Below are 18,055 nucleotides of genomic sequence, written 5' to 3' on the forward strand. Positions count from 1 at the left end.
TTTCCCCAGTCCTAACGCTTGGCAATGCTCCAGACTCCCAACCACTGGCCCACTAGCTCCTCACTTCAAACACCACACATTCAGGGAAGACTACCCTGACCTCCAGCTCCTGTCAATCTCCCCATCCCCCTTATACCCTGTCACTTCTCCCTAGCACTGCACATTCATGCTATTTTGCCCAGTTGTAATTGTTTACAATGATGTGTTTAATATCTATGTCTTCCATCAGATTGACAGTTTCAGGAGGTCAAGGAAACTAGTGGAATGTTTGCTCTTGGACAAAGAGCCCCTGGAGAGCAGAGCTGGAGCTCCTCGTTTGTCCCCCTCCCCAACGGAGGCAAGGGTGATGCTGGATTCCCTCCCCCTCCAAAAGCCTCTGCTAGGAAAAAGTGACTGGTTTTTCCTCCTTACCAAGAACAGAAGCCAATGTACCGACCTCTGGACTAGGAGCCTCCTTCCCCTGAGTACAGCCTCCTTCCCTCCCTCCAGCCACCACTCCACACAAGGCAAAAGGGAAAGGCTTCTCATTCAGAAGAAAATGTTTCTTCCCCCTTTACTTGTTGCCATGGAGACTGTTCTTCATTAACCTGGCCTGCCAGTTACCATTCTGAGTGAGGGAAGATGGTGGAAAGCTCCAAGCAGGGAGGGCCTCTTTATGCATGCATGCATTCATTGTTTCACCCCTGATCTTAACAAGGTTGTGTAATCTAAGGGTAAGAATTCAGGCTTTGAAGTCAGTCACTGGATTTAAGCTCCAGTTCTGACATCCCATACAATCTTGGACCAGATATTTCACCTGTCTGCATCTCACTTTTGTCATCTGTAATGGAAATAAAAAACGTACCTACTTCATAGAATTGCTTGAGGATTAAAAAAGAATAAAGAAAGTAAATGCCCTTAGCAGAGCGTCTGACACATGGTGAGGGCTCAAAAAATATAAGCTATTATTACGGATGCCTGTGACATGACAGGCACTGGGGAGGCTATTGTGATTAGACACTCCAGTTTGAGAGACTTTGCTTGTTTCTAAATGTTTCACCTTCATGGAGTCTTTCCCACACTTTCATCTTAGTTTTCACAGAAACAACAACTTTTTCTTTTTCCCCTTGGATTTCACTGGTAAAAGACATCAATTAAATTCCTTAGTTACAGTAACAAATGCAACTGTTGTAAACAGGTTTGAAAACAAGCATTTCTGACTCTTGATAAACAACTTCACTGTGAACAAAATGGACAGGCAAACTAGAGCAATATTTTGCAAACCACAACTCATACTCCATTAGTGACTCGTAGAATGAATATAGTGGGTTGTAACCATCAAGGTTTTTTTAAATGAAATAAAAAATAAAATCTCAGGGCATATCACACATAGTCAAGTATTGTTTCATGAAACTTTTGTTTCAGTTCACGTGTGTGTGTGCTGGGTCTCTTACAGTGAATGCTGGTTCCTTAAGTGTGGTGTTCCCTGAGCCAAGAAGATCGCGTGCGCGCACGCACACACACACACACACACACACACACACACACACACACACACATTCGTTGCCTGGTTAACTCATTCTCTAGGTCTCAGCTTTCAATAACATAAGTTTTGCATAGTTCTTTGATTAATTGATTATTGGTTATTTGATCCTTTCATGTATATGTCTCCCCACACACTAGATTTGAGCTCCATGACAGTAAGGAATGTATCTGTTTTGTTGACCTTTGTGGCCCATTTTTTAGCACAGTGCTTAATGGATCACAGGCAAGAGGGAATATGGGGGAGGAGAAGGAGGATTGAGGAGACCAGGGTGACTTCAGCTAGGGTATGTTGATCTAAGATGCCTGCAGCATTCAAGAGGAGATGAGACCCAGGAGGTAGTTGGCTATACATGTCAGATGAGAGGCTCAAGCTGGGGGTGGAGGTGTTAGGGGCTGAGGAAGGCAGTGTGGTGTGGTGGTTAGGCACAGGGACCCTAGCCCTAGACTGATGAAGTTTGAACCCTTGGCCCTGGTGTAGACTAACTGAGTGAAATTTGGGCCCTACCAAATTCTGTATTCTCAGCTTCCTCATCAAGTGTAGGTACAATGAAGATGTCAGTCCGTTTTCTGTTGCTATATCTGAATACCACAGACTGCATAATTTATAAAGAAAAGACACTTAGCTCGTGGTCTGGAGGATGGGAAGTTCAAGAGCATAGCACTGGCATCTGGTCGGCATCTGGTAAGGGCCTTCTTGCTGTGTTGTAACATGCCAGAAGGCATCGCATGGTGAGAGGGCAAAAGCGTGCCTGTCAGCTCAGGTCTCTCTTCCCCTTCTTTTAAAGCCACCAGTACCATCATGGGGGCCCCACCCTGTTTGATCTTATCTAATGCTAATTACCTCCCAAAGGCCTCACCTCATCAACATACTGGACATTGGGAATGGTAGGTGGAAGGAAGGAATAGGAGAGATTTGTTAAAAGACACAAAGTTACAGCTAAATAGGAGTAATAAGCTTAGTATTCTATAGCACTGTGGAATGACTAGAGTGAACAATAATATATAGTTTCAAATAACTAGAAGGAAGATATTGACTCTTACCAACACAGAGAAATGATAATGTTTGAGATGATGAATATGCCAATTACCCAGATCTGATCACTCTACATTATATGTATCAAAACATCACTATGTGCCCCATATATGTTTAATTATTACTTGTCAATTTTTAAAAAATTTTTAAAGAAAATTACAAAGTAGCTCATACTTAGAAAATAATATATGTACAGGTATGTGTATACACACGCATATATAAAGTGATAGGTATAAAATTACTTACATATATGGTTTAAAGAATAATAAAGACTAGGCAAGGTGGCTTACGCTTGTAATCCCAGCACTCTGGGAGGTCAAGGCAGGAGGACTGCCTGAGCCCAGGAGGTTGAGACTGCAGTGAGCTATGATTGTACCACTGCACCTCAGCCTGGACAACAGAGCAAGATCCTGTCTAAAAGAAAAAAAATTAAAAAGAAGAAAGTAAACATCCATGTGGCCACCACCCAGCCTACAAAATGGAACATTATCTTTGAAGTCCTTTGAGCCCTTTCCTCATTACATCCTCTTTTCCTGCCACCCTTCCAAAAATGACGACTTATTTTATTTTGGTGTTTCAATTCCTTTGCTTTCCATAATAGCTTTGTCCACAAATGTATGTGCATATTCCTAAACCATATTGTTTAGCTTTTTTGCGTTTGAATTTATACAGTGTCATACTTTATGTTTGTCTGCATATTGCTTTTTTTTAATCTAACATATTTCTGAGATTGACTTAAGTTACACCATCTGGCTACAATTTGCTTATTTTTCAGTGCTGTATAATATTCTATAATTTGAATAAATAACAATTTATATGTCTTAAAAAATGCCACCGATAGCCAGGAACGGTGGCTCACGTCTGTAATCCCAGTAGTTTGGGAGGCTGAGGCGGGTGGATTGCCTAAGGTCAGGAGTTCGAGAGCAGCCTGGCCAACATAGTGAAACCCCATCTCTACTAATAATACAAAAAATTAGCTAGGCGTGGTGGCGGGCACCTGTAATCCCAGCTACTAGGGAGGCTGAGGCAGGAGAATCGCTTGAACCTGGGAGGGGGAGGTTGCAGTGAGCCGAGATCACGCCATTGCACTCCAGCCTGGGCAACAAGAGTGAAATTCCGTCTCAAAAACAAACAAAAAATGCCACCGATATATGAATTTGGGCATTACATTTCCAACATGTGAAATTTGAGGGACACATTCAAACCATAGCAGAGGATCAAATAAGTTAATAAACTGCAACACCGGTACCTGTGCATACTAAGTGCCATATACACGTTAATCATTATCATCATCCTTTCCTTGGAAATCACTGAGGCCAAAGGAGTGGGTGAGACCACCCAGAAACGGAGAGGGCTGAAGACAGAGTCTCAAGAAGCCATCATCTCAGGCTCTTGTGAGGAGAAGTAACAAAGAAACCAGCCGGAGGAGTGGGCAGCACTGCTCTGAGGTCACCGAAAGGAGAAGGATGAGCTGGAGAGAGCTTTATAATGGCTGATTTTGTTTGGATGCTAAGGAGAAGAGAGGCAGGCATTCCGCTGGAGAGAGGGAGGGATGCGTGGGGCAAGGCGAGGTCGGGGAGCCGGTGTAGACGGGAGGAGGGCAGACCGGTACTCTGGTCTATCCCCGCTTCCGGGACGCGTTTTCTAGGGAGGGCGGAGCGTGGATGGCGAGTATGGGGAACTCAGAGAGGGACAGTGTCTTGTCACAGGAAGGGAGGGTCAGGAGGGAAATTTGAAAGAAAACGTCTCTGGGAACCCAGGGCTCTGCACTGCCAGTCCCTGGCTCCTTCTGACAAAACCACTGAGCAAGAAGGAAAAGCCAGACCCCTTGGCAGGATGAGAGGGGTCTCTGCCCGCTGCCGGGCCTGGGGCCTGGGGCCTGAGCCAGGAGGCCTAGGTCCCAGGACCTCCGCCTCCACCCCATGGGTCAGAGCAGCCTGAACCCTGTGCGCGCTCCAGGGAGGGGACCCGGCGTGCGATGCGCGGGGGCTGGGCTAGCAAGGGCAGTGGCGCGAGCGGGACGCAGGATACAAAGCCCGGAGCCACGAGGCTGGCGGCCGGGCGGGGGCCGGAGCGATGAATGGGCACGGCCGGGCCAATCCAAGCGCAGCATTTGCAGCCGCGAGAGAGGGAGCCAATCGGATCCCCGGGGCGGGGGCGGGGACGGAACCAATCAGCTGTGAGGACGGGGCCGGGGGCGGAGCCGCGCAGAGTTTCAAATCGGCTGCGGTGGGCGAGGAGCAGCTGTGCTGCGGCTGTGCTCGGCCTTAGTGGTGTCGGGTGAGTGCGGGCTGGGCACAACAAGTTTCGCTCTTGTTGCCCAGGCTGGAGTGCAATGGCGCGATCTGGACTCAAAACAATTTTTTTGTTCAGAGGGGAGGGCATCAGGTTCTGTTCACAGGGGAGGGCACCAGGTTCGGACACGCACGGCCTGTGGGGTCGTCTGGGTACCACAAGAAGTCGGATCGAAATCGGGGCGTCTGGTGGGAAGGCCGGGGTCTGGGCGGGGGCGCGTTTGGTCTGGGCGAGCTGGTGAAGAAGATGGTGATCGTGTCCTGGGCCCAGCGCTGAAGCTCGGCTACGGCGTGTCTTGACCCTGCCTCCCCTCCTCGCCTGAGCCAGAGAGAGGAAGGAGGCTGGGATGAAAAGACAACTGTTTTGGAAACTTGAAGGGCGGGACATCAGAAATGCTGCTGACCCGAGGCCCCTCTTCCAGGAAGCATCCTCCTTCCTGCACCCACACTTACCAACTCGCCCGCTCCCCGCCCGCCCCCGCCACCCCGCTGCATCCCGTCTCTTCCCGTGTCCAGGGTCTCTGTGGGGCCTGGGAATGGGTATGGGGAATGCCTTGGTGATCTGCCTTTCGCCCTCCTCCCTAGGGTCTAGTGGACAGAGAAGACTCTTGGCCAGGCAGATGGCTTCTCGGTGGCAGAGCATGGGGACCTCCGTGCGCCGGAGATCTCTCCAGCACCAGGAGCAGCTGGAGGACAGCAAGGAGCTGCAGCCTGTGGTCAGCCATCAGGAGACCTCTGTAGGGGCCCTGGGGTCCCTGTGCAGACAGTTCCAAAGGAGGCTGCCCCTGAGAGCCGTCAACCTCAACCTCCGCGCAGGGCCCTCCTGGAAACGCCTGGAAACCCCAGAGCCAGGTCAGCAGGGCCTCCAGGCTGCAGCTCGCTCAGCTAAGAGTGCTTTGGGTGCCGTGTCCCAGGTAATACTGACAACACTAATCATCTTTTTTATGGAGTGTTTCCTTGGTGCCACACAGTTCCTGCCCTCAAAGAGCCTCAAGAATATAGACTTCATGAAGACAGAGACTTTGGTTAGTTCACTGCTGTTTCCCCAGCACCCCAAATAGTCCCTGGCACATATAGGTGCTCAACAAATAGTTGAATGAGTGAATGAAAGCATGTCTTGGAGGAAACAGATGCTCACAATACCAGGTGATAAGAGCTGTACGTGATAGGAAATTGCAAAGCAAGTGACCAATAGTGAGGGCTCACCAAATTCAAGCTTAGTCGGTGAAGGCTTCCCAGAGGAGGTGATTCCAGAGTTCACCCAGGGAAGCAAAGGTCAAGGGGTATTTAGGGTAGGGGAAATAGTGCAAGTCCAGGCCTAGAGCTGAGGGAAAGCAAGGTGTACTGCCCACTCAGCTGTGTACCCCTGAGGAGAGCCAGAATTGTAGTCTGGGTATAAACAGACGACAGAGAGCAAGGTAGAGCAGGGGGAAAGGATATGAAGGAGCTTAGAACTCTCCCAGGAATGATCAGGAGTCCGGAGGATTCTAAACAGTGGAAAGTCTGGTCTAATTAGCATATTAGAATTTGCCCTTTAGCTACGTGATGGAGAAGGGGATAGAGGCAAAGATGCTCCTGAAGGAGACTAAGGGTTTGGACTTGCAGGGGATAAACTTCAGGAGCTGCCGAGAAGGTCAGTTAGAGGGGATATGCTGTCAAATGAGAGCTGCTGTCAGGAAGACATCCTTATATTGGATGTAAGTGTCTATGGACCCTTCAAGGGATGCATCTTTAAACCCAGAGCTGGAGGTGTAGACATGTCACTTAGAAAGGACAGAAGCCATTAGGATGAACAGACCTCCAGGGAGAGGACTGGGGGCTGCAGAGGTTTCTCCTCGGTGTCTCATTGGGAATTCTCAAGATGAAAGAATTCTCCAGAAAGTGGGTGGCTCTTTCTGGACCCTCTGCAGAGAGCTCTCTGAGCCAAATGTTAGTCCTTATTTGGAAGCACTTTTTGATTGTTTTCACCACCCTCAGGGATCAGAGAAATGAAATGAATTTGTCCAAGGTCACATAACTCATCAAATTTAACTTGGGCTTCGCTCCAAACCCTGGGCTCTGGCTTGCCAAGGCAAAGACAGTCTAGCTGGTGAAGAAGAGCCTTCATGGCCGTCACCCAGCTGGTGTGAAAGGCCCAAGAGTTGGGGCTTGGTCCTATGGGCAACAAGAAGCCACAGAAGAGTTTTGAGCAGTTGAGTGTCACGGTCAGAACTGCCCTTTAGAAGGATCACTATGGACCACTGTGGAGGGTGGATAGAGTGAGTGAGACCCGAGGCAAGAAGACAGGTGCTCTCTTGGTGTGCAGAGGGTGCTGGGCGGGGTGGCCTGTTCTTTTGGGGCCCTCTCCTTCAGTCCTGGGGTCAACCTCTGTCTGGAAAGAGAGTTTGGACTTAGACAAACAGGTCCCAGGCACCAGGGGGGTCCTCCTGCTGCTGACTGCTGCTGTCATATCCAAGAGCTCTGAGCTGGGTCCCAGCCGTGGACTCATTCCATGAGGAGTCATTCACATCCTTCACCCTGGAGACTAACAATAGCCTGTATTTACAGGACACTTGCTGAGTGTAGGGGTTGCTTGTATGGTCTGGAGACCAGGGTAGCTCACCCTTGGTTTTTTTGTTGTTGTTTGTTTGTTTGTTTTCGAGACAGGGTCTCACTCTGTCGCCCAGGCTGGAGTGCCATGGTGCGATCTCTGTTCACTGCAACCTCCGCCTCGGGTTCAAGCAATTCTCATGCCTCAGCCACCCAAATAGCTGGGACTACAGGCACCCGCCACCGCGCCTGGCTAATTTTTTTTTGCATTTTTAGTAGAAATGGGGTTACACCATGTTGGCCAGGCTGGTCTCAAAATCCTGACCTCAGGTGATCTGCCTGCCTTGGCCTCCCAAAGTACTGGGATTATAGGCGTGAGCCACCGCGCCCGGCCTAACTTTTGGTTTTGTCTGTGCTAACCTTTCCATTTGCCTGTTCCAGAGAATCCAGGAGTCCTGCCAAAGTGGCACCAAGTGGCTGGTGGAGACCCAGGTGAAGGCCAGGAGGCGCAAGAGAGGAGCACAGAAGGGCAGTGGATCCCCAACTCACAGCCTGAGCCAGAAGAGCACCCGGCTGTCTGGAGCCGCCCCTGCCCACTCAGCCGCAGACCCCTGGGAGAAGGAGCATTACCGCCTCTCTGCCCGGATGGGCTCACGTGCCCACCCGTTACGGCGATCAAGGCGGGAGGCTGCCTTCCGGAGCCCCTACTCCTCAACAGAGCCCCTCTGCTCTCCCAGGCAAGTGGGATAGTGCTTCACCCCGGGGCTGGTGGCCTTTTAGCCTGGGCACAATCCCTGCTGTCTGACCTCCCAGACACCAACTGGGCCCTAGGGGTTTCTTGGCACCCCCTGTGGCTACCTGGAGCCAGGGGCACCCTGAGCAGCGTCATATTGTGTTATTATTATTCTTACTGTTAAATGTGTGTCCTGCTTTAGCAGATATCCAGTGCATGTATTTGCTCATCAGAAAATGAGAAAACAGGCTGGGCGCAGTGGCTCACACCTGTAATCCCAGCACTTTGGGAGGCCAAGGCGGGTGGATCACCTGAGGTCAGGAGTTGGAGACCAGTCTGGCCAACATGGTGAAACCTCATCTCTACTAAAAATACAAAATTGGCTGGGCGTGGTGGTGCACACCTGTAATCCCAGCTCCTTGGGAGGTTGAGGCAGGAGAATCGCTTGAACTTGGGAGGTGGAAGTTGCATTGAGCTGAGATCGCGCGACTGCACTCCAGCCAGGGCCACAGAGCCAGACCCTGTCTCAAAAAAAAAAAAAAAAAAAAAAAAAGAGAGAAAGAAAACAAAACAACAACTAGATTCCTAAGGATTGTATTTCAACTTTCCGGCTGAGTTTTAGGGGGAAATGGAGTGTGTTAGTTAAGGCTGTATAGCAGCTTTGGGCTGTTGAATTTTTCCCCAGATCTCTTTGAGGGCTAGCATCTTTCTTTAGCCTAATAGGAACTTTGAGCTGTAATTAAGGCAGGCTCTGTTTGTCCCATTTGACAGGTAAGGAAACGGAGGTCCGGAGGGGTTTGGTGATTAGCCTGAGGGTCATCCTGTAGGAAACAGAGGAGTAAAGGCTGGGGTCCAGATCATCTGGATGTTCTGCCCCACCGATCAAGCTGGCCTGCCTTGCAGAATCTTCTAGTTCTCAGATAGGCCCAGAAAGTGGCCTGGCTCAGGGCAGGGGGTGAAGCTCATCCCAATCCGCAGTCCCTGGCAGTTTCCTGGTCCCATCTCGGAGCTCTCAGGGAAGGCTGCCTAGCCGCTGCACCTGTGTTGTGGCAGGTGGTCACCAGGATGCATGTAAGTGACCAGGTGGCTCTTCGCAAACCTGCAAGCTAAAATAAGTCTTGTGTACACTTCAAAAATACTCTCCACATCTGTATTCTGACCCGGTTCCGCGCCCAGAGCCAGCAGAGAACCTGAGAAAATCCTTCAGGACCTTAGTTTCTCTGTCCGTAAAGGAAGAGCTGAGCTTAGTTCTGACACAACCACACTCACCCAAGCCTCCTAGTGAGCCCAGAAGCAAGTTTTGAAGCCACCTGGAGAGCTAAGGCTCAGTTTCCAAGTTCGGAAGCTGCAAAATCACTTGCCCGTGACCTTGGCCTCGTGGATCTTGATCTTCTCTCTGTTTGTCGCTCTGAGGTCACCTCCTGGAGTGAGGGTCTGGAGTGAAGCCCAGCCCGCCAGGGTCATCTGGGCCCACAGACCACACCCCAGTACCTGGTTGCAAGGGGCTCCTGCCAGGAGTTTCCAACTAGTTACTGGTGTGGTTTTTCTTTCATGCAGCGAGTCTGACAGTGACCTAGAGCCTGTGGGGGTGGGAATTCAGCATCTCCAGAAGCTGTCCCAAGAGCTAGATGAAGCCATTATGGCGGAAGAGAGGTGAGTTGGCATCCCATGCTTCAAAGTGAAGGGGCCGGGAGGGCCCCTCCAGCCATCTTTGTAGGCAGGCGTTGGTTCTGCTCTGACCTGCTGTGTGACCCTGGCCAGTCTCTGCCCCTCTCTGGGCCTCAGTCTCCCTCATCTCAAACATGAGAAAGGACAAAAACCTGGACTGGGGTGATGGTAAAGGATGTAGCCTGAATGTGTGTGGTCTTCTGGGCCTTGGGCCCCCATGTTTGTCCATCACTTGGAACCTCACATCTGGCTGGTTCCTGAAAAACCTGCCCTTCCTCCAGAACTCTCCATGGCTCGTCTGTGCCCTGCCTGCCTATGGAATTGGGAAAAGCAACCTGACTGCTATGGAGTTCCTGGTCTGTCTGCTCATGGCCCCATCCTGGGGGCAGGGCCTCGGTTGTGGACCTCCCCTAACTTGGGGCTGTTTCCCCATTCCACTTGTATAATGGCCATGATGGGCTCTAAGGCTGGGCCCTGCCAGCTCTATGTGTTGAGGGGCCATATTCCTACCACATTTCTGGGTCTGATCTTGTGTAGCTCAGGCTGGGAGGGCCCTCTCAGAGCCCACCACACCCAGTGGCATCAATCCGTCCCCTTCTCTCTAGTGGTGACATCGTCTCTCTCATTCATGACTGAGGAAGTGCCTGCAGGTAATGCCCACCTCCCAAGAGTCTTTCTCACTGTCCTTCTCCTCCACCTCATGCATGAGCAAGTTAAAGAAAAAGCCCACAGAGCTGATGGGCACAGCAGAGTAGGTAGTACCTACTTGCTGCTTGAAGCCAGAGCTGCTAACCTCACTGACCCCGTCATTAACAGCACGCTGGGGGCCCCAAGTAGCTACAGCCACCTTCCAGCACCCCCCACCCCGCAGTGAGCAGGGAAAGGCATCCCTACTTCTCCTACCTTGAGCACAGTGAAAAAGGCAGCTCTGTCTTGCAGGAAACAAGCCCTGTCTGACCGCCAAGGCTTCATACTCAAGGATGTCTATGCTTCCCCGTGAGCTTCCTGGAAAAACCCCTGGAGTCGTCAGTACCCCTGGGCCACTGCTAACAAGCACCTAACAAGGGGCTCAGAGCCCCCTGCTCCGGCCACATCTGGACCCATCAGTGACTGCCTGCCATAGCCTGAGAGTGTCTTGGGGAGACCTTGCAGAGGGGGAGAATTGTTCCTTCTGCTTTCCTAGGGGACTCTTGAGCTTAGAAACTCATCGTACGCTTGACCTTGAGCCTTCTATTTGCCTCATCTATAACATGAAGTGCTAGCATCAGATATTTGAGAGCTCTTAGCTGTGTACCCAGGTGCCTGGTTTTTGGGGAGTCATCCGCAGAGTCACTCACCCACTGTGTTTCCGGTGCCAAGGCTCTTGAGGGCCCCACTCTCATCCCTGCTTTCCCTACCAGGGACTCGGAGGAAGGCATAGGAGATATTTCCAGGCTTACGACCCTGGGCTCACAGGTACCTATTTATATGCTCAATGCAGAGCACTGTGGATGTGCCGGGAGAGGTAGCCCTGTTCAAGAGCAATTTCTCCCCTTTGTAAATTATTTAAGAAACCTGCTTTGTCATTTTATTAGAAAGAAACCAGCGTGTGACTTTCCTAGATAACACTGCTTTCTCATAATAAAGACTATTTGCATTTGACATCTGTTCCCTTTCACCAGCAACCTCCAACCTCCCCCGCCCTCCCACACCACTCTGGGCTATAGATTTGTAATTTGTGGTTTGGGGTCTGGCCCTCATCCACCTCTGCTCCGAGCCAGTCTGCCTCCCAGTCCCACCCCAGGGAGAACATGTAGAAAGGGAAAGGTTTCTCAACTCACTTCAGACCAAAACACATTGTAAAGGCAAAGAAGGTTTTTATTTAAGTGACAACATTTGAGAGCTAAAAACCAGCTCACATCAAAATCAAGACCCAGTTGTAAAAATCTTTTAACTCCATAATGCTGTTTTTGTCTTGTTAGAAATCTGATATCTTACATTAGCGTTTCTAACGGATTTTGTACAAGGCAGCCGTAAGGAATATAATAAACCTTTTTCACCACAGAACCATCTGTCACAGATAATACTGAAAGTTACACACTTAGGAACAGTCAGACCACAGACAAGGTCAGACTGGCTGCCACCACCAAGTAAACAACTAGAAAAGGACAGCGGGGTCCAAGGGTGGGGGTCCCTGTGCACGAGTCGCCCTCCTCTGGCCTGCCCCGCCTCGGGTCACCTGCTTCTCCTTTGCCCCAAAGAGGGTGGAGTCAAATGCAGATTTTCCTCCCAACTGCCTGTTAGTGTCTCAACAAGGAGAGCAGAGCCCAGGTCAGGCCTCACTGCTTGGACTTAACCCTAACTATGATTTTTAAGAAGGTTCCCCCAAGCCCGGAAGGAAAGGAAGGAGGGAATGTTTCTTTTGGCTGAGCCAAAAGACAATAGGTTTCCAGGGCACTTGGCACCCAAACCCCCCCGCCAGATGGGATTGGGTGGGAAAGTTGGTTGTTTAAGGCGGGGTCAGGGCACCCCTCCCGGGGCTGCACCTGGGCTAGGGGGGAGAGTGAGGATGCAGAGGATCCACGTGCCTCACGAAAGACTCCAGGGCACAGGTATGGGTCCCAAAGGGGTAAAAATACAGTTTAAAAACCGTGAGATCCAGCCTCGCCTCTTCTAGAGAGCCCACCGCCAGGAATCTCTGGAATACTGGGATTCAAACACATTTGTTTGCCGTAGCCCAGCACCCAGACAAGAGGGCCGTTCATCCCAATGCATGAAAGGAGTCTGCTTTTTTAAAAAAGAAATATTTTATGGAGCCCAAGGGAGCCGTTGAGATCTTTAGGAAAAAACCCATGATGCTGGAAGAGCAGGTCCTGGGCTAAGGATGCACCCTGAACCCCAACAGGGCAAATGATAAAGGAAGGTGGCAGGCAGGCCCTCGGCTACGACAGCCGCCGGATCGGGAAGAACAAACATGCCACACAAGAAACAAGGAGCTTTGGTCAGGCAGGAAGATCTGTTTCCAGCTGCTGGAGAGCAGGCATACCAGAAGCTAGAAGGATTCTCTAGAAAACAGCTGGATTGGGGGTCACAGAACTACTCAAGGAGAGGCAGCGGCACCCCCTCCAGAGAACAACACAACTTGGTTCTTTCTCCAACTTAACTGGACAGACAAAACTGAACAAACCGCTAGTGTAGAAAGAGCATATGCATCACACAGTTGCCGTGAAAGCAGTACTGAAACATACATTGTCTCGCCACTAAACAGAACCGCAGGTACACACATTCACACACACCAACTACAGCTCCAGTTGTTGCGTTCACAATATCTCACCGTACACCATCAGCATCTTGTGTGTGCATCATCAGCCAAAGCCCCGATCCTCCTACCTGATTGCCGCTTGGAACCAGAGCTGCTTCCAAAAGGAAGGGGTGGTGGCCCTCCTGCTGGGTCCTGTGTCCCAGCTCTGACCCCAGAGCCACAGAACCCTGGTCACACTGACTTCAAATTCCCCAGGGATCCTGGCTCATGAGCTCGCTCTCTCTCTCTGTCTTCCTCTCTCTCTGTCTTCCTCTCTCTGTCTTCCTCTCTCTCTCTCTGCCTTCCTCTCTCTGTCTTTTCTTTCTCTCTCTCCCTCTCTCTCTGCCTTCCTGTCTTCCTTTCTTTCTCTCTTTCTCTCTCCCTCTCTCTCTGCCTTCCTCTCTGTCTTCCTTTCTTTCTCTCTTTCTCTCTCCCTCTCTCTCTGCCTTCCTCTCTCTGTCTTCCTTTCTTTCTCTCTCTCTCTCTTTCTCTCTCCCTCTCCCTCTCTCGCCTAGCCTGGGGTTCTCAGGGAAGAGGGAATCTAACTGGGAGCAAAGTACCTCATACTAATTATTTTATCATTTTAGTGTAACCAGTGCCTTCTGCAAAAAGGAGATGGTAGAGTTTTCAAGAATCAATAAGTCTGCCCAAGTTTAAATCAGGATATTTGGGGGATTAGGGTTGGGGTGGCTATGCCATACAAGCTGGTGCCTTTGGAAAGCCAAGAACTGTGAAATGTTAAAGGGGGGATGGGCACCTGTGAACCACCAGGAGACAGGACCATAGAGGAGGCTGAGGCTGAGGCTGAGCCTGATCCGCACTCCTCCCCATAGACTCGCCAGCAGCCCTGGGCTTGAGTGCAGGATGCAGCACTGGAAGTAGAGCAGAAGAGCTGGCAGACTGAAGACACATTTCTAGTGGAGAGAGCAGGGATGGGGGTTAGGAGCCCAGACCCCTCCAGCTCCAGGAGGGCACCCAATTTGCCAGGCAATTCACAACGGTGGTGCCAGCCGCCCCCACCAGCAGCGTCATTGGCTGCATGGGAGCCGCGAGAGGTAGACATTGAGCAGAAGCGACACTGAGCTGACACAGGTGCCTGCTGTGTATACAGATGTCTGGGCCCTGGGGCAGCCTGGCTGAAATTGCTGGGACCAGCCTTGATGGCAGCCTATGGGGGCTCAGTGGCCACGTGGGCAGCCCCACACAGCAGGTGTGGGCCTGGGCCAGGGAGTCGGGGTTTTCCAGGATGCAGGAAAGCAGTGCCCAGGCCAAGGTTCAGCAGCAGGAGGGCCTGAGCAGGCTTTAGGGGCCCCAGAAGGGCCAAGTCCTGCCAACCTCAGGGGACTACCCAGGAGGAGGTTATGGGCACAAACTGAGCGGCAGGGGAAAGGGAAGAGAATACAACAGTTGGAGCCAAACTTCCAGGAACCCCTAGAACCGTGGAATCTCAGCTCTATGCCTCTGGGAGCCAAAAAGGATAAAAGGGTCCTGGCAGAGCTGGGGTTATGGGGAGCCCGATCAGTAACCTTTTGGCAGGAGATGGAGATGGGTTGTCCCTGGGACACCCAGTGCAAGGCAAACCAGCTGCACCTCTCCGTGGAGTAGGGATCCCTTCCCGGCCCACCCAGAGAGGCTCCTTTAAGAGCCCCTCCTTTCCAGCCCACCCAGACCCCCCTCTCCCAGGCTGTGCGAAAGGTGTGGGTCACAGGACACTCGGAGGGACCCTTAGGCCTGAAGAGCCTCAATGGGCCAAACTGCAGGACATCTTGGGAGTCAAAGACTCACACCAATCTCAGCTAGGGGGACCCCTCCAATAACAGAAGGAAGACGGGGCCCAGAGAGGGCAAGCAACCAGCTCAGGGGCTCACAGCCAGCCCAGCTGAGCCAGAGCCCAAGGCTGCAGCCTCCCAAGGGAGGGCATGAGGCAGGGCTCCGGGAAGAGGAAGCCCTGGCCTCCAGGGCCACAGGGAAATGGTGAGGACACTGAGGACAACGGGGGTTGGGGACAATGGACAGCTGCAGGACAGACCGTCAGCACCAGACCCCACCCCCCGAGGGCTGTGGACAGAGACGGCGCAACACGAGCCCGGGGATGTGCTCTCACGGCGTAACATGAGCCCGGGGATGTGCTCTCACTCCCAGAAAGTGGCCATCTTGCCATAAGAGCGCCAACCCCAAAATGGTGACCCAAACCACAGGAAGGGCGGGCACAAATGCCACTCACACCTCCACAAGACAGCCCAGAGGCTGTGCCTGCCAGCGGCGTTTGGTGCCGAGGCTGGGGCTGCCCCCTTGAGGGCCTGCCCCCTTGAGGGCCTGCCTAGCTCGCTGTGAAGCCTGGGGACGCAGAAGGGTGGTCGACTTTGCCCAAACGCTTCAGCTCCGGGCAAGCCTGCCCCCAGGATGACACAAACATGAACCCTGACTTGGGCTTGCGGTCGCAGGCCCGTGGGAGGCAGCAGTGGCTGCACCGAGATCCCCGGACCTCACCCCGTCGCAGCTCAGGGAGCCCCCCGGGCTCGGGCAGGATCCCTCCCCGCTCTGGTCGGACACTGCTGGACAGACACGGGAGGGAAAAAGCAGGAAAACGCCTGTGTCGGGGAGAGGGCAGCCCCCTCCCGTCCCCGCAGGCAGCCTGATTGGGCCCCCCGCTCCCTGCTCTGAGCACAGCCCACCCCTCAGGGCACCGACTCGAACTTGGGCGGCCCACGCGCCCAGCTGAGCGCCGGCAGCGGCCGCTCGTGGTCTTTGTCCGACTCGGGCTGGCTCTGGGCCCGCTCGGGCTTGGGGTTGGCGGCAGGCGGGTCGGGCTGCTGCACTGACATGGTTCTGCGCAGGTGGTTGCGCTTCCGCAGGAACTCTGGCTGTGCGTGCAGCCCGAAGCTGCCCTTGCGCAGGATCATGCGCGAGTTGTTCTTCTTTGGGCGTGAGCGGTGGCTGGCCTCCAGCGCGGCCAGGTGTGCGGCGTAGCCCTCGCTCAGGAACTGCGGAGGGCAGGGGAGGGCAGGGGAGGGCAGGGGAGGGCAGGGGAGGGCAGGGCAGGGCAGGGCAGGGCAGCAGCGCAGGGGGAAGAAGGGAGGGGAGGGGGAAGAGGGGAGGGGAGGAGATGGGAGGGAGAAGGGGAAGGGGAAGAGGGGAAGGGAGGGGAGGGGGAATAGGGGAGGGGAGAGGAGGGAAGAGGGAAGAGGGGAGGGGAGGGGGAAGAGGGGAAGGGAGGGGAGGGGGAAGAGGGGAAGGGAGGGGAGGGGGAAAAGGGGAAGGGAGGGGAGGGGGAAGAGGGAAGGCGAAAGGAGGGGAGGGGAGAGGAGGGAAGGGGGAAGAGGGGATGGGAGGGGAAGAGGGGACGGGAGGGAGAAGAACGGAAGCGGAAGAAGGGAAGGGAGAGGAGGGAAGGGGAAGGGACAGGCATCAGGCGGAGGGGTGGGGCAGGCCCCTTATCCTGATCCTGTCCCCATCATTTCCCGGGAACACTCTACGGAGGCACCTCCAGCTTCTCCAAGGAACCCTGGGGAAGTCGGGAGCTCTTTACTGTTCCAGGGTCCCCATCCTGCTTTGGACAACCATGCATCTATACCTGTACCCATGGGTCACACCAGAGTTCTCTGGATTTTCTTTCCTATTTTATTTTATTTTAATTAATTAATTTATTTATTTGAGAAAGGGTCTCACTGTGTCGCCCAGGCTGGAGTGCAGTAGCCCAGTCTCAGCTCACTGTAGTCTCAACTTCGCCAGCTCAAGCAATACTCCAGCCTCAGCCTCCCGAGTAACTGGGACCACGGGTACATGCCACCACGCCCAGCTCATTTTTTAAATCTTTTGTAGAAACAGCGTCTTACTATGTTGCCAGGGCTGGCCTTGAACCCTGGGCTCAAGCAATCCTGCGTATCAAAGCACCAGGATTACAGGCATGAGCCAGGGTGCTTGGCCTCTGGATTATTGAGGGTGGGGAAGCGCCCATCCTTGTCACTTGGCTCACTGGAATCCTGCAAAGTCCCTCCTGTCACGCAGCCTCTCCATGCCTCTTGTCATTTTTCTGAGCCCTGCGACTGCCCTCCTTGCCAGTCCTTCCGGCTGTGTCCAGAGCCTTGCTACTCAATATGTGGTCCATGGACTCTGGCAGCATCAACACCACCTGGCACCTTGTCAGGCAGAACTTCAGGCCCTCTCCCCGCCCCTAGGCCTGTGGAATCAGAATATGCCTGTCAACAAGATCTCCAGGTGATGCTTGTGCACTTCAGAGTTTGAGAAGCAGGGCCTCTGAGTTCCCAACTGGGAGACGCTACCATCTCCTGACCCTCTACCCGCGGGTCACTCTCAGGCATTGCACACTTGACATGCCCCAGAGGGAGGTTCACTCCTTCCCTTCCACCCGCTGCGCGATTCCAATAGTGGCACCTCCTACGTGGTCACCCAAGCCACAGACCAAGTAGCTGTCCTCCACCTTCCCTTTCTCTCATCCTGCACATCTGATCTGGGCATTACCAAACCCAATCCATCCCCTACCAAAAAATGCCTCTCAGACCCTCCACTTTCTCTTCAATGTCCTCTCGGCTTTTCTTTCCTTCCTCTGAACCGCCTTCCACCTGCAGCCTGAGGGAGCTTCCTGAATCACACACCTGCTCATCCCACACCCTCTCAGAGTCCCCACACAGGCCATCTTGGCTGCACTGACCGTTCTAGCCCCGCCCCCCCACCTCCCACCTCACGTCCCATGCAGCCAAGCTGAGTCACTGGCAGTTCCCAGAATATACATGTTCTGTGTCACCTCCTGACCTTGGCTTTTGCTGCTGCCTCTGTCACAAATATTCTTCTCAATCTCAGGCCCTTCCTGGACCATTCCTTCAAATTCCGGAAACCCAACCTTGCCCTGGAGTCTGGGTTAGCAGTCCCTCTCCAGGGCCCCACAGTTCCCTGTGCTCCCTGTCATACATCATGGCACTTGTTACACTCCACTGTCACCAACTGCAAATGTGTCCATCTCGCCACTACACTGA

The 18,055-nt window shown here is 52.8% G+C and overlaps 2 protein-coding genes across 3 annotated transcripts in view; one reads left to right on the plus strand and one right to left on the minus strand.

The window, feature by feature from the left end:
- Positions 1-4,765: 4,765 nt before the first annotated feature.
- PIMREG (PICALM interacting mitotic regulator) lies at positions 4,766-11,422 on the plus strand. The gene is made up of 6 exons (XM_031003363.3): positions 4,766-4,837; positions 5,437-5,765; positions 7,822-8,117; positions 9,671-9,766; positions 10,387-10,431; positions 10,721-11,422. The coding sequence occupies exons 2-5, from the start codon at positions 5,472-5,474 to the stop codon at positions 10,415-10,417; spliced, it is 717 nt and encodes a 238-aa protein (XP_030859223.3). The 5' UTR covers positions 4,766-4,837; positions 5,437-5,471; the 3' UTR covers positions 10,418-10,431; positions 10,721-11,422.
- A 195-nt stretch (positions 11,423-11,617) lies between these two features.
- Positions 11,618-18,055, minus strand: part of PITPNM3 (PITPNM family member 3) — a 105,961-nt gene continuing 99,523 nt past the window's right edge. For both annotated transcript variants that reach the window (XM_055367294.2, XM_055367293.2), the window contains one exon: positions 11,618-16,045. In XM_055367294.2, the coding sequence (XP_055223269.1) occupies positions 15,740-16,045 (306 nt within the window). In that variant the 3' untranslated portion in view covers positions 11,618-15,739. The remainder of the gene's footprint in view (positions 16,046-18,055) is intronic.

Source organism: Gorilla gorilla, chromosome 19, assembly GCF_029281585.2.
Source record: "Gorilla gorilla gorilla isolate KB3781 chromosome 19, NHGRI_mGorGor1-v2.1_pri, whole genome shotgun sequence".
Taxonomy (NCBI): domain Eukaryota; kingdom Metazoa; phylum Chordata; class Mammalia; order Primates; family Hominidae; genus Gorilla; species Gorilla gorilla.